Source organism: Pestalotiopsis fici (genome assembly GCF_000516985.1).
Source record: "Pestalotiopsis fici W106-1 unplaced genomic scaffold PFICI_Scf_1, whole genome shotgun sequence".
Taxonomy (NCBI): Eukaryota; Fungi; Ascomycota; class Sordariomycetes; order Amphisphaeriales; family Sporocadaceae; genus Pestalotiopsis; species Pestalotiopsis fici.
In genome coordinates, this window is record NW_006917091.1 from 2,766,873 (window position 1) to 2,780,975 (window position 14,103).

Consider the following 14,103-nt stretch of genomic DNA (forward strand, 5'->3'; position numbering starts at 1 on the left):
CAGCGGGGTATTCCGTGCAGGTCGTTTTTCTTCTTCTCGCCCTGTGTATGCACGCGGATATGACATTGCCCAGTTCTGCAAGGATAGATCCGGGACAGCAATCCCCAGCTGAGGATCAGATCAAAAATGTACATCCGCTTGCAACTCCTTTGCGGCTTCCAAGCCAATGCCCCAATAAGTCAGCCCAAGCGCGTCCGCCCCCTCGAAACGCCTATAAATGTTGCCATGCGATACGCCGAATTGTTGTATTTGGGTGGAAAGGCAGATATATGCTGAAAAAATCAATATCGCAACAGCTAGCACCACCATTTTTGGAGGGTATCAAAGTAGGGTTAATAGATTCGCCCCAGCAAGTATCAAATTGATACAGCAGATCATGTTCGTTCTTTGACATTCCAGCGTTTCCTTTCCTTCTTGGGCTTCTCAGCTCCCGCCTCCGTGCCCGGGCCGGACATGAAGAGTCCCGGCTGGTCGCTTGTCCTCGCTCCAGGTCCAACGAGCTTTCCTTGAGCATTGACAGCAACCGTGCTGGGCAGACCCTTTCCGAGCTCGTACATGCGATCCTTCTTCTTGAGATACTTGCGTCGCCAGATGCAAGCGCCGATCCAGATGCCGCCAATGCCGACCACGACGATGACGATCATGATGACCCATTTCCAGTGATTTGACATCCTGTGTGCTGTGTTAGACCCACTTCCGCTACAAGTTCCTGGAGCGAAACTGACCAGTCACCTCCACCTGAATTGCTAGAGCCCTTGCTCGAGCTGGTACTGGTCGATGTTGACGAACTATCTGTTGCTGTTGCTGCCGATGCACAGAAACTCGTGAACCAGCTTTGTATACTTGATAGCCCATCGGCTTCCCCCGTACAGGCGGCATCGCACACACCGGCGGTAGTTGAACTGAACGCTTGGAGAGCACTGTAGCTACAGAAGCATTGATCATAGACAACCGCGTTTGCTGTCGCTGCAGCTGGTGGCACACAAGCACCGTTTGCGTCGTAGAGAGGACCACAGCTAACTGCACATGATGGCAGAGCCGAGAAAGGCACTACCGTAGTTGTTGGGTCGGCTGAACAGGACAGTCAGTAAGGGGTTTTTGCAAACATCAGACGACATGGTGTTATAGCTCCAAGGTAGTTTGGGACCAATAAGGTACTTGGGGTAGGGAGCCATACACATGATGGTTGGGAGATTCGATTCAAGATCCGGCAAGAGCGGGAAAATGAGGCGCGATGCAAGAGGTCAACGAGACTGGCAGTGCGCAGTAATTGTCCCAACAGTGCAAATCTTCCTGGCGACTTCTTGGTCTGTATGCCAACTGGTGCGCTGTCGGCGATCGTATTGTTGTGCTGTGTTTCCAAGTCACAGCAGCGAGAAGTGCACTGGAAGCCCCCGGGGCCCTCCGCAAGCGAGTATGGGTACTATCGGACTAGAACCCGCGCAGAGCAGGCGATCAGAAGTGTCGTTTGAAAAACCTATAAACGCAAAAGACGCGACAAGGTGGAAATCGTCGAGTCGCTTTTGTGGTTGAGTGCCGTCGCGTTTGGATCTGTGAAGCAGCGGAAATGCCAGACAGCGAGCGTCCTTGGGGGGTGGAAGGGCAAGTCGGGCGTCGGAGTTTGGCTGGAATGTGTACGGTATGTCTTGGCGCAAGGTGATCTGCCGCGAGATGGATCGACTTTGCGGCGAGGCAGCTGGTGGGTAATTTGGTTTCTGCTGCAGATGCCAGAGCAAGACAGACTGGGGTAAGGAGAAAGTGCAAAAGCAGTCGGACTCGTCTGTTTGTCGCCAGATAAAACGAATGTCGAGGGTTTTGGCGATTTGGCGGTACCTGGGGGAGATTGGGTACGGACAGTGAGGGAGAAAGAGAAAAAGAGGCCAGAACAGAGTTGCAGTGTAGGCGGACAGGCAGAAAGAATGCAGCACGGCGCCAAAAAAGCGAGAGAGAGACAGACGCTGAACTTTCAATTTGGGCCTCCGACCGTGTTGGTGAATGAGATGAGCTGATGACTCGGCCTGGGCAGCCGAGCGGAATATTGGCGCCAAGCTGGGAACGACCTAGTGCACCTGCTCGTGCTGATTGATGCTGGGGCCACTGTAGGTCTGTCTGTCTGGCACTGGTAATGTAGGTAGGTAGCCACTGTATGTATGGACTAGATGCATGAAAGTACCCTCCACAGCCTACTGCATGGTCAAGGTACTTTGAAAGGGTAAAGTAAAAACGGTAAAGTAACCCGCTGGACAGCACCACGACCCTTGACCCCTACCTAGGGTACACCCACTACCAAGGATTTACTTGGGTTTCGTCAATGCTGACAGGCGCATCTACTGTATCTGTTCATTGAGGTCTGCAATGCAATAATAGTGTAAAAGCAGCACTCACTTTTGCTGTATTCGCAGGGAGAGATAGAGGTAGCAAACGCTGCCGTCACTCGTTTCTATTTATCAACGGTACAATTTACCCTTGCCTCCTGTTGTCAAGTAGAGTTGACCCCATATGTGGCCAAGGTGGCGGACCTTGAGGAAGGTTGGAATTGGCAGAGACAACTATGTGTTCAGCCAAGTCACTGGGTGTTGACCGGGCCTTGACAAGCTTCAATCGGCGCTGGAACGTGGACACACTGCACCTGAGAAAATGCATTTTAGGTCCATCATTTTGTCCCTCCATCATCTCGCCAAAAACACGCAGTGCACACACCAGACACTCTTTCAGCCAGGACATTTTTGCTGCTCTTTGGTCAATTCACCACGACGGACAGCTTCATCTTTGTTCTTGTGATACACACTATTACTCACTGAAAAACACAGTCTTGTTCTTGCTTTTCAATTTTTATTATGAATGAGTATTCTCCTGATCTACACAAGCCAGAAATGGCTGTCCCGCACTTGCGAAACAGAGGTGAGCAAAACCATTCCGGCCGCCTGTCATCCGTGCCTTTTTACCCTCACCTGAAGTTTGGCCACCCCCTTGCCCGAGTACCGTACCTGTACTGTCCGTCTAGTTTGTAGTGGTTTAGTACATTAGGTAGGAGGCAGCACTTGGGTACCTCAGTCAGGAACCCAGATCTTATCGTGGCTGGATCAGACCTAATGTATGCAGCATGGCAATAGCGCAGCTTCCTTCCCGCGGCCGAAGTAACTGGTAAGCTCGTAATGAGAAGGGGGAATTTGGAGAAAAAGAGGCTCAACCAGCAGCAAAACGCTGGTCCAGGTTTCTGACGGGGGAGGGTCCAGCCATAAGCAGAGAGAGCGATAATAATACGCGTCACCCCCCATGCTACGCTCATTACAATACGCGAGGCGAGGGCAGGGTGAGAATGCATGGCACATGCCGGCAACGCATCTGACTGACACGCGAGGGACGACCGACGCGATGGAATAATGACAAGGTAACAAATATATATGGGATTGATTGTGAAGGAACGAGAAATGGGGACCTATATTACTTGTAGGGAGGTACCACAAGGTCAGCCCACCAGACTCGGCATATTCCCGTACAGAACGGACAAGCTTCCAGGAATACCTCTGAAATGTTCCTTGCAAACAAACGTCTCGAGGACCCCCGTTGCATTGGCCAGACTCTCCATCAGAAAAAAGTCAATTTGTCCTACCCCAGGTCATTCGGCGGTAACACATGTGGCTATTTTGATCTTGCCTTAAAACCCCAACCTTTGCAAGTCTTGGATACGATACGACCTTGCGACATGGCCTTTTGATTTTTACACCTGGTTACAGACTCAGGTAAGCGGAAGTCACGGACTCATCTTGGCGACATGCCTCGATTCAATAGTACAATTGCCCCAGCCTGGATCCAAGTCGGTGATTTCATGCTTAAAAAGTCGAAGAAAAGAAGCTTATTAACAGTGAACGGCGAGGCCGGTGTTTGGAGCTGGTAACTTAACGCAATCCAAGTCCAGGCCTAATGTACTAAGATCGTAGGTACATCAGGGGCTAAGCAAACCAAAAACAGCGGCTCTCGGCACCCAATTCCCAGGGATACCCATTTTTGCCATTGGAACATGCACACAGTAGAGAAGAAGAAAGAAAATTTCCATGTCTTGAAATCACTAATTCCTTCCCCGGACCGGCTCGAGGTGCTGCTAATTTCCGCTTGCCTTGACGTCATGCAGAGTTTTCAACGATTTCGTGTCGTGTTACGCGGTATGGCCACGGTATTCATTGTTTAATAGTTTTGTTGTAGGTAATTGTTTGCTTTGTTCAGTTTTGGCAGAAATCATCAAACATCTACTCAAACGTGTTGTGTACCGGCCCAAGAATGAACGAAATCACATCTAGAGTTCAGTAGAATAACCTCTTTTGTGTTTATGCTCTGTATCATTTATGCTATGCAAATATTGCGGCGAGACAATGTCCTCGGCATTGCTGCAAATTGAGAATCATGTTGGGCAGGAAGGTGCAAACTCTGCTCGGTAGGACCCCAGCATCTTGTCGCTAATAATTCGAGAGAGAGAAAAGACCGAACCCGGTTACCAACAACATTGAACACAACCAACCCTTCGCGCTTCGTTGATTGAACACAGCAGGGGACCTGCAATGGACGCAGTACTACTACTAGACATGGGAGATCGTGGGATGACAAAGGATGATAATCCTAGCCATCGCTGGCTGGGTATTCATTGCTTGCATCACTTCCAACACCTTTTTTCTTCTTTCTCCATCCCATACCAACGGCCTCTGCTAGCAACAGACGAATCATAACCTAACGCACCAAGGGACCTCCGTTCCCGATCTTGCCGTGTTCATTGCACCGAATGACTCCATACACCTCACGTCCGAAGCAGTATACGCGGCCAAATGACAATACCCCAAGACTGGCAGACGAGCTACATGTCCAACCATTGGCTCACTGCAATGTACGATTCGTACGCAAAAGACGTTGAAGCCAATACAACCCCTACACTTCTGCAGTTCAGCGGCCACTAATAATTCCGGCTGCTGCGGACTCCACCCCTGCAAGATCTTGCACCGTTGTATTCCACTGTGCCAATCACGACTCATTGCCGTCAGTCTTTTCATCATGGAACAACACGGCATCAGCAGTTGGAATGGTGGTTTAGCTTGCCATATTACACTGGCAATACATACTAACATATTATTCATGGTCGAACAAGTCGATTCGTACCTTGAACCGTACTGCCGGGCCTCCGGACTAGCCGGGCATAAGCATGCATGTTAGCGAATACATGTGCTCCATATGGGAAGCGATCATCTGTACGTTTCCATTGATCTACAGAGTACAGTCGACAATAGATCGGACAATTGGACCTTGCTAATCCACTGCTTCAATATTGTGCGCTAATGACCGCTCCTCCCCATTCCACGGCCATGGTACCTGTTGGTAATGCGACAGTAGAAACCATCAATTGTCGAACAATACCCACGACAATGTGGCTATTTCTGATCACCAATTCGATAACGACGGTTGCTCGTCACCCAAGGCCTAACAGCCTTCTAGTACTGATTCCCGGAGCCATCGTTTCGAGCAATGCAAACTCAAGGCATCACAAGTCTCATTGGACGTCAGTCATCCTCAATGGTATCGGGAACCACTCATCCATGACACATGTTATCTGCATTCGAATCCAGCCTCGAGTATCTTTTTTCGAATCAAGGCTGGAGGTCAGATGCATCAAACATATTATGGCACTCTACAGAATACCAATGGGTCTCAGTGATGACTCTGGTGCCGGTGAACTACGTGAAATGAAAATCAAGAACAGAGGTTTGACCTTTCGAGCTGAGACCTCAGTTTTCTTTTCAGAATATAGTATTCAGTTTGATTAATACTTTATTCAAGTACAATTACTCGAGATAGGCCGGCTCACAAGTGTATAGCTAAACAGTGGCCATGTATCCTTCAGTACGCCTAACAGACTTGAATCTTTGCTACCATTCGTTTCGGCCTGGAACAAAAGGAGGGATCCCAAAAGGTCGAATCTTCCAGCTTATAGTATCAATCGACCAAGGCAAAGCAGCAGATTAGACATCTGCCAATGAGACTTATGGTTTGTCCTTGCCTCTTCAGACATGAGAGACGAATCAGTCGTTTCTACTTCTTGCCACCACTCTTCTTATGATGTTCATGCTTGTGGCTATGCTTCACTGAGCCCTGGCTAGCTTGCACAGACTCGGCATATGTGCTGCTGCTCTGTACGTTGCTCGGCCATGTGCCCGCTGCAAAGGCAATGTTGTCCCAGGGTCCTTCGACGGCTTGGGTGTGAACCCACTGCTCAGTTACGGCAGATGATACAGGAACGTGGGAGCTCGAATCTGCACTGCATCAGACCAAGACATGGAGGAATCGCTCTGCTGGGGGCAACTCACGAGTTGAACTACTGTAGGCCTTCTTGGACTTCTTGCTAGATGGAGACATGCTAAAGTATTGGTCGTGAGGTGTCTCAGAGAATGCTTGTCATGAGTTTTCTCTCCGTGACGTGTTGAAGCTGATTAAGGATGGCGAAATTCTCTACTCGAGAATGCCTGAGAAGCGACTCGAGGACGGATATCAACATGTTTTTATACACCACACGAATCCAATCCACGATACTGGTCGACCTTGGCCTCTTCCTGTGCGGCCATTTTGCGCCTATTATTCCGAGAGAAAAACTGGCATTGGCAGTATCTAGACTGTCCCAGTGCTTGGGTGCTCTCGCTTAACTGGCTCCGGGTTCCCGATTGCAACAAAGAATTATACGGCTCCCGTCGGGTTGCTTATTCTGAACCTTATTCGATTTAGGGGCAAGGCATATTCAACTGTTCAAGCGTATAGCTTGTGGGATGCGGTATCTTGTTGTTTCAGGTGTTAGAGGCTCGTTCAGGTGTCATGGACTGACTGCCTCGTAGATATGTGCTTCTACTTGATGATATACGTCCAGATGCCTATCATGAACCTGGCGGCATGTACTACCTACAAGCTTCCAGGTAGTCAGTATAGTATATCTTGTGAACGTCACATCTGGCCAAACAGAAGATACAGCCCTCCCGCCTTTCCGTGTCAGACTATCGCTACGGTTGCCTGATACGGAAACATTGCCAAAGGCTAGAACCCGGCCTTGGGTTCATGGGGTATTTTCTCGCACTCCAGCCTTGGACAACTCAGAGCCTCCCCCGAATAACGCAGTACTTAGCGAGAGGTGCCATTGGGCGAGCGGCTCATTGGCCACGGGCTGGGACCCGGACTCACCACCGAGACGCACTGAGGGGGCCGTTGCTTTTAGCATGCCAAGACGGATAGACGCAGGCACTAAATCATGGCATACCCTATAGAGACGACCTCAAACGACAGGGACGTTGGCCAACGGGTACTAGGTGTGCCATTGACACCGGTAGAAGATGCGTTGTCAAGCGTGGGCGCACGCCGAAATAGGCCGTGTCAGACATTCTTTTGCCTTCAACCTCAATCGCCTCATAATTACGTATGTTTGCTCCAAGCCAACCAGGAAGATCAGATCATGGCGTCTCCCCTCCGACGATTATCTAGAAGACTATGGTTCCGAGCGCGCGTGAAGGGTCGACGGCAGTTCCTTGCGACATAATACAGGGGTCAATAGCAAAGAGATACCCATGCTTCACGGGAGGACGCAGCATGTGTGGCAGACACAAGGCCATTGTATTGGACTGTCGATACCGAAGACATGCCTCTTTCTACCGGTATAATCTGGGCCCGCTGCCAAATAGACTTCATCCGACGAGTCTCGATCGCGAGATCAGCGAAAATGAATACCATGGCAAGTTGGGCCCCAAACCCATGAGAACTATCACGAAACGAAAAGACAACTCATCACTGGTGATGGTCTGTATTCCCGAGCCAGGAAAGATCTAGCGGTTCAATATCCGGCTAGTCGATGGCTGGTTTGTCCCTTCAACCGGTCACTTAGAAGGGAAAACCGAAGCCACAGATAGGATCAGTCCGTGTTTAGATTTGACCCAATCGGCTTTGCTCCCCTATACAAAGACTTTGAGTCTTCGGAGCTATTGTCCCTTGAAAGTTATCGTGCCATGATAAGGTGCGATTATTTTTTCGCCTTTTCTTTTATCCCGATTGTCTTTACTTTCCTCAAAGCTAAAAATTCCAAGGCTTTCTGATACGATCCTCCCACGTGGTTCTAGTTGAGAATGTCTCGGGGAAGAGTCCAGCCCAAAAATACTCTCAACGGCACATGGCCATGTAGCACGTCAACTCTCACCCCTATACCGACGCTATCCACCCGTTATGGGGTGCGACTTTCGTGCCGAGTCCTTTGAGCCTCGTGTGTCTAGACCTGAACCAGTTTATGAGCCGCTGCTCTTGCAACGTCCATGCAAGTCAAGGGGCGCTCAGCGCCTCCAAAGAAGACAGAATTCCACATGGCATGCCCTTTACCGGTCTCACCATTTCGTCATGATAACAATAATAATTCTTCATTCTAATCACTTCTTTGGTTAGTAGTGTCAGAGTTCCTAAACTGTTCACTACGCACCTCCTCAAGGACCTCGGTGTTGCTCATTGTTCAGCCACGGTATCATCCCAAATCCTCGTTCGTTCTCCTCACTATCAACAGGCTCGCTCTGGCAATCTCCGCGCTCGAAGAAGAGTAAAGGCACTCGTCATGTCAAGTCCATCAGAGTATTATGTAATTAACAATGTTTTAATCTTTGGAACAAAAATAGCGTCTACTGTCCATCTATAATTCCAATTTAAACACTGAAAGATGAGGGTGATGCGACAGGTCTTGCATCTTGAAATCTTCCGGTCTGGGATATATTACAAGGACTAAAATCGTGCGATATCAAAGATTATATGACTAGGTGACCTATTATGCTAGCCCTTATGTGTTGGCACATGTAAAGATTGCGGGATCATGATACGGGACTTGGTCTTGGATGACTTGCTGTTTTTGACTGACCGCAATCTCACAAATTCCTATTCAAGTCCAGATGCTTAATGAAATTATGTAATTAAATCGGACGATATCATCCCAGAACGACCACGGATAATAAAAGCTAAACAGGTCAAAACTCATAAACTCCAATTGATCATAACTTCGTTTACTGTCATGCTATACCCCCTATCGGCCCTACCGAATAGGCCGCTCTTGAGCCTCTAGAACTCGACCCATTTTCTTGAACCATCTAATTATCTATGTACCATATGCCAGCAGTACATCAGGCTCTGGTTGTGTATTCTGCAGCATCCATGTAGAGATCTATCAAACAACCGGCACTCCATGCTTGGGTGGGACTCGAATCACTACAGTATTCGCCATTCTTCTGCGTGAGTTCCTGCAGACCTGCCCATGGGCTGCTTTGGATCATTTCCTTGCAACCTTCAAGGCGCCGTGTGACCTGCTGGAAGGCCTCGACACGACCCTCTTGGCTGCCCTGACGACGCTCAAGATCAAACTTCAACAAGGCGCGGAGGAAGAAACCTGTTGGCCAGAGCCACTCTGGACCCTGGTGGTAGTTTCTGCCCTTTGAAGTCGCAAAGTCATCGCTGTCTTCGCTGTTGACATAGTATGGGCGGTAGTTCAAATCGCTGGGGTCCAATGTTGCCATTCCGGTTGGGCCACGGAGGACCTTGTCGGCCAAGAGGAGGGCACCCCACGCGTGTGACGGCTCGAATAGATCCGGAGCAACGGTCATGGCAATGGCAAAGTTGGGGCGAAGTTGGTAGTCCTCGTATTCCTTGCCCGAGCGGAAGAGATCCTTGTAGATACCTCTGCGATTGACGACTTGCGAGTTGACGGCATACTTGCTGTCATCTGCTGCGTCGGTCGGCACGTAGTAACTGTATTCGAAGCTCGACTTGACAAGATCGGCCCATTCGGTAAAGGTGATCTCTGAGCCGTCGGCCTTCTTCACTCCCTTGTACGGGTACTTGTCCTCCGAAGCAAGCTTGGCGACCCATCTCAAGGTGCTGTAGAGTAGACCAGTGATTTCAATGGCAGCGCCGTCTCTTGGTGTTCCTGGGATACCCTTGGAATTTGCCCGTTCGCTTTCACCCATCTTGTCCATCCATGTTCCACAGTTGAACTGATTACCACCAAAGATGATGCCATTGGACCAGTCTACATTAATCTCAATATTGAAGCCCTCATCACGCATCTGAGCATCGATACTGGGGCCGGCATTGGCTTCGCGGAACTTCATTCCAGAGGCATGACGTTGCAACGCCTCCTGAATTACGTCGTGGATGATGCTCTCAGTGGAATAGGCGCGGGGGTCATCTGAAGGGAACCAAGTATCATCGTATGGCAAGAAGCGGCGCTTGACCTTTCGCTTCAGGAAATCAATTCCGTTTGGAGCGAACCGAACATAGTCTTGAATCGTCTGCAAGAAGAACCACACAGAATCTCTGCTGTTATATCTTGGTAGATTTCCGCTGCTCAGGAGATTGGGAATCATTCCGTGCTTGAGTACGCTGGCAAAAGCAAAGATGTGCTCTGCAGCCTCCTCAAAGCGGCCTGTACCCAGATAAAGTCCACGGAGAGAGATGAAGACGTCACGACCCCAACAGCGAGCCCATTCCACAGCGAAATGGGGCAAACCAGCAGCCAGCGAAGGGACAAGCTTTGACGGCCACAATGAGCCGGACTTGACGATTCCGGTCTGCTGGACGCTAACCATGGCCAGACTCTGGAGGAACCATTGGCCATCGCGGGTGTTCTCGTTCATCAGCTCAAGACTACGTTCCCATGCTGCCTTGTATGCCGTTCGGATCACCAAGGCAAAGTATCGTGGCAACAGAAAGCTTGGAACCTTTCGAATTGCGTCAAAGCGCTCTTTTAACCATGATGCTGGCACGGCAAGCCCCTTCCAGTGGTCTTGTTGGCTAGCCCTTTCCAAGCGACCAATTGTGTAGTCCAAGGCCCACTGTCCATCACGCAAATGCTGGCACAAAGGATGAGCGAGGTTGTTGTCTTTGATAACATCCTTCAGGATGCTCCACCAGCCCTGAAGACCGGCATATATCGTCTTGCCGTGTCCAGGAATATCGTAGGCTCCGTCCTTGCCATCGCTTCCATCACGCTCCTCTGCATCACAGCGGAAGAGGAGGAAGTTGAGATCTACTAAGTCTAGCTCGGACATGGCAGCCTTTGCTCCCGAGGTGACATAGTTGTCCAATCCCACCGAGTGCTCAGCAGCGGGGATCCAGGTCTCAAACAGCGCAATGGAACCGGGAGGGAATTTGTCGCGGACCGTGATGATAGTTTCGTCACCCTTGACTTCCATGCGAATGCCGGGTACATCAACTACGCGGCTGGGCAGACCCTTGAGGTATTTCTTGTCTTCAAGCACAGTCTTCTGAGCAGCTTCATCACTTTCCACCTCGAGCATCCAACTTCCAAGATGCCGTGCCTTAGTGCCCGTCAGGTGAACGGCGTTGAAAGCTCCGTTGCCGTTGCCGTAGCCCGGATAAGCAGTGTGCGCAATGAGGAAGTAACCTTTTCTCGACTCTGGGTGGACTCTGTGCACTGTGACGTACTGGTCTTCATGATGGATATGAGTTTCATCGTAGCCATCCATGCCCATGAGAGTATGGATTTGGTTGAGCAACTTCTTGACACCGCCGATACCTCCCTTTCCACCGCCAACCTTGACTGCCTTTTCCGAGGACTCGGATGTGTACAGCCTCGTCTCGTTGACCAAATCCACGAGTTTCGGGTAGATTTCATCGTAACCCATGACACTGCCAGTCGCACTAGAACACATGCTGACCAAAGCTGCGTTGGGAAGAGTGTCGCGGGCATCTCTCTTCTGCGCAGGGACTTCATTATCGTGTGTGCAATCCATGAACAGTGCCTGTATGGGTACTGCTTGGACCCGCCTGACGATCTCGCGTGTGGTCGCACCATTGACACCCGGACTCATAGGGGGACTTCCTGGGTTCTGCGAACCCGTCTTGGAGACGTCATTCACCTCGAAGGACCCAATCGGGCGGCCACCGTGACGATGGACAAGTCTGCTCATCTCCGCAGTGCTCCAGGCTTGCATGGCTTCTCGAATGAGCGCACTGATTCCTAGTCGCTTTACGAAAACATAGTCCATTTCCTCGGATCCGGTGAAAAGTTCAGCCACAACGTAGAGGTTCGGTCTAACGCGGCGAGCTTCATCGAGGATATGTTCAGCCACATGGATTGGAGTAGAGTGGCAGTTGTCGATACGGAATCCGGCAAAGTACTTGGCCAGCATACGCGCGTACTTGGTCATGTACTCCCACAAAAACGGACTGTCTTGCGGCCCACTGCCGTATCGAAGCTTGACACAGTCTCCCCAGACGATCACCTCACGGCGAAGATAAACCCTAGACAAAGGCCCTGCGTTGTCAATCAGAGCATTGCCAGCCCAAACCCAACCATTGTTGACCAGCACCAAGTCCTGCTTTTTGTGCTTGGAAGTAGTCTCGTTTTGAGGTAATCTGGTAAAGTAAGATTCAATAAGAGGGTCCTTCTGGGTCACAGGTCCAAGTTTTGGCCCGTGATCGTCTATGCGAACATATTTGATGCGATTGAAGAGCTGCTGAAGAATCTCTCCAATCTCCTTGTCGTACTCGTCATAAAACCGGACATTTGCGGCATCGAATATCTCAACAAGCTTGGCGCGAATTGTCGACTCATCAGCCTCTCCACGGTACTTTCCAAACAATGTGGCAGCCAACGCAGCCGCCACTTCTGGGTCGATACGTCGAAAGAAACGTTCGCCTAAGCGATCGTTGTTAAGAAGTCCTTTGCCGAGCAAGTATTCGGCCTGGTCTTTGAGGCTCGCATCCTTGAGATGGTCAAGATCGGCGGCGGCAGATGTCTTGCCCGCAGCCCACGCCTCGACAGCAGCATCCACGTCTCGGTCAACATTGAGTGCATAATACTCCCAGAGACGGATTTCGGCAACAACGTGTTTCTTGATGCCATCCATGACCTTGACAAGATCGTCAACTGACTTGAACTCGTTTGGATATCCCAACTCTTCAAGCTTGAAACCGAATTCAAGAAGCTTGGTATCCAGAATGTAGGCTGATTCCAGCCACGGTGCCGTGGTCAAGTTGTAACCCGCATCAGGATGTTCCTCTAGCCACTTGGTATTGTTGGCGACATGGTTAAGCACAATGTCTGTAAGACTAAGCAGTCCATGATTTTTCTCCAAGCTAGTCACCATCTTTTGAACATCTGATTCTCCATTTGGAAAACAGTCGGGGTCCCAGCCAAGCTGGTCGTAGAGACTGTATGGTGAATTTGAATCTCCGCGAACCTGGAGTGGTGTGAAATGAATCATATTGTAGCCTCGGTCGCTAATTCCACGCAAATGCCTTTCCCAATCAGTGGGATATTTGCCCATGAACTTGCTAATCACGGAGAACAGGGACAAGGCAGGCAAGGGCAGGGGCCTGCCATCGAGTGACAGCCGCGGCGCCACATCAATGTAATAGAGAGGTGATTTCTTCTTCTCGGAAGAGGTCAACTTGTTGGAGTCGAGCTCGGTCGTCAGCTCGGGCAGCTCGGCGTAGGTAACATAGTAGGCAAAAGCGCCAGCATCGTGGATAGGGATTGAGATTTCGAGAGTGCGATTAAAGTCAGGATCAAGCCTAATACGTATCAGTCTATGCGACGAATATTGGCCATAAAGAACGGGAACCCGTCTTACTTGTATTCTCGGAAGGAGTCTCTCTGGAAAGGGGAGCCTTGTTCCGGAATGTTGACCCAAAGGCTCCCTTGCCGACATATGGAAGAGGTGCCTTCAATGGTGAATCGGATAGTAATGGGCGCCTGTGATTTCGGCGCCAAGTAGATGTACTCGCCGGGCACGTCGGGAGCACCATTGTCCTTCAAAGGAAGGAGGTAGACCTCGTTGGAGGTCATGGTTCTAGGAGCCATCTTGATTCTGCCGGCTCAGGTATGTGTGGTCGCCGTGATCGTCAAGCAGCCGCAGACAAGGGAGTCGAGAATACTTGGGTCTTTGCACAGTAAGGAATGTAGCTGATCGAGAAAGAAAGTGAGCTACACAATGGGCTGGCGGAGAGACTCTGAGAAGCTCTCCGAGAGAAGGATCAAGCCCAACGACCGGGAGGACAGGCCGGTCAGGTAAGGTAAAGTAAGGTCAGGTCAGG

The 14,103-nt window shown here is 50.2% G+C and overlaps 3 protein-coding genes across 3 annotated transcripts; all 3 read right to left on the bottom strand.

The window, feature by feature from the left end:
• Window positions 1–374: 374 nt before the first annotated feature.
• On the bottom strand, window positions 375–1,181 carry PFICI_00841 (uncharacterized protein; the record flags this gene model as incomplete). Its single annotated transcript, XM_007829422.1, has 3 exons — window positions 375–672; window positions 726–1,071; window positions 1,148–1,181. 3 exons carry the CDS (start codon window positions 1,179–1,181, stop codon window positions 375–377), a joined length of 678 nt encoding a protein of 225 aa, XP_007827613.1.
• Window positions 1,182–6,072: 4,891 nt separating this feature from the next.
• Window positions 6,073–6,396, bottom strand: PFICI_00842 (uncharacterized protein; the record flags this gene model as incomplete). Its single annotated transcript, XM_007829423.1, has 2 exons — window positions 6,073–6,293; window positions 6,348–6,396. 2 exons carry the CDS (start codon window positions 6,394–6,396, stop codon window positions 6,073–6,075), a joined length of 270 nt encoding a protein of 89 aa, XP_007827614.1.
• A 2,771-nt stretch (window positions 6,397–9,167) lies between these two features.
• Window positions 9,168–13,870, bottom strand: PFICI_00843 (uncharacterized protein; the record flags this gene model as incomplete). The annotated part of the gene is made up of 2 exons (XM_007829424.1): window positions 9,168–13,581; window positions 13,641–13,870. 2 exons carry the CDS (start codon window positions 13,868–13,870, stop codon window positions 9,168–9,170), a joined length of 4,644 nt encoding a protein of 1,547 aa, XP_007827615.1.
• Window positions 13,871–14,103: the final 233 nt, after the last annotated feature.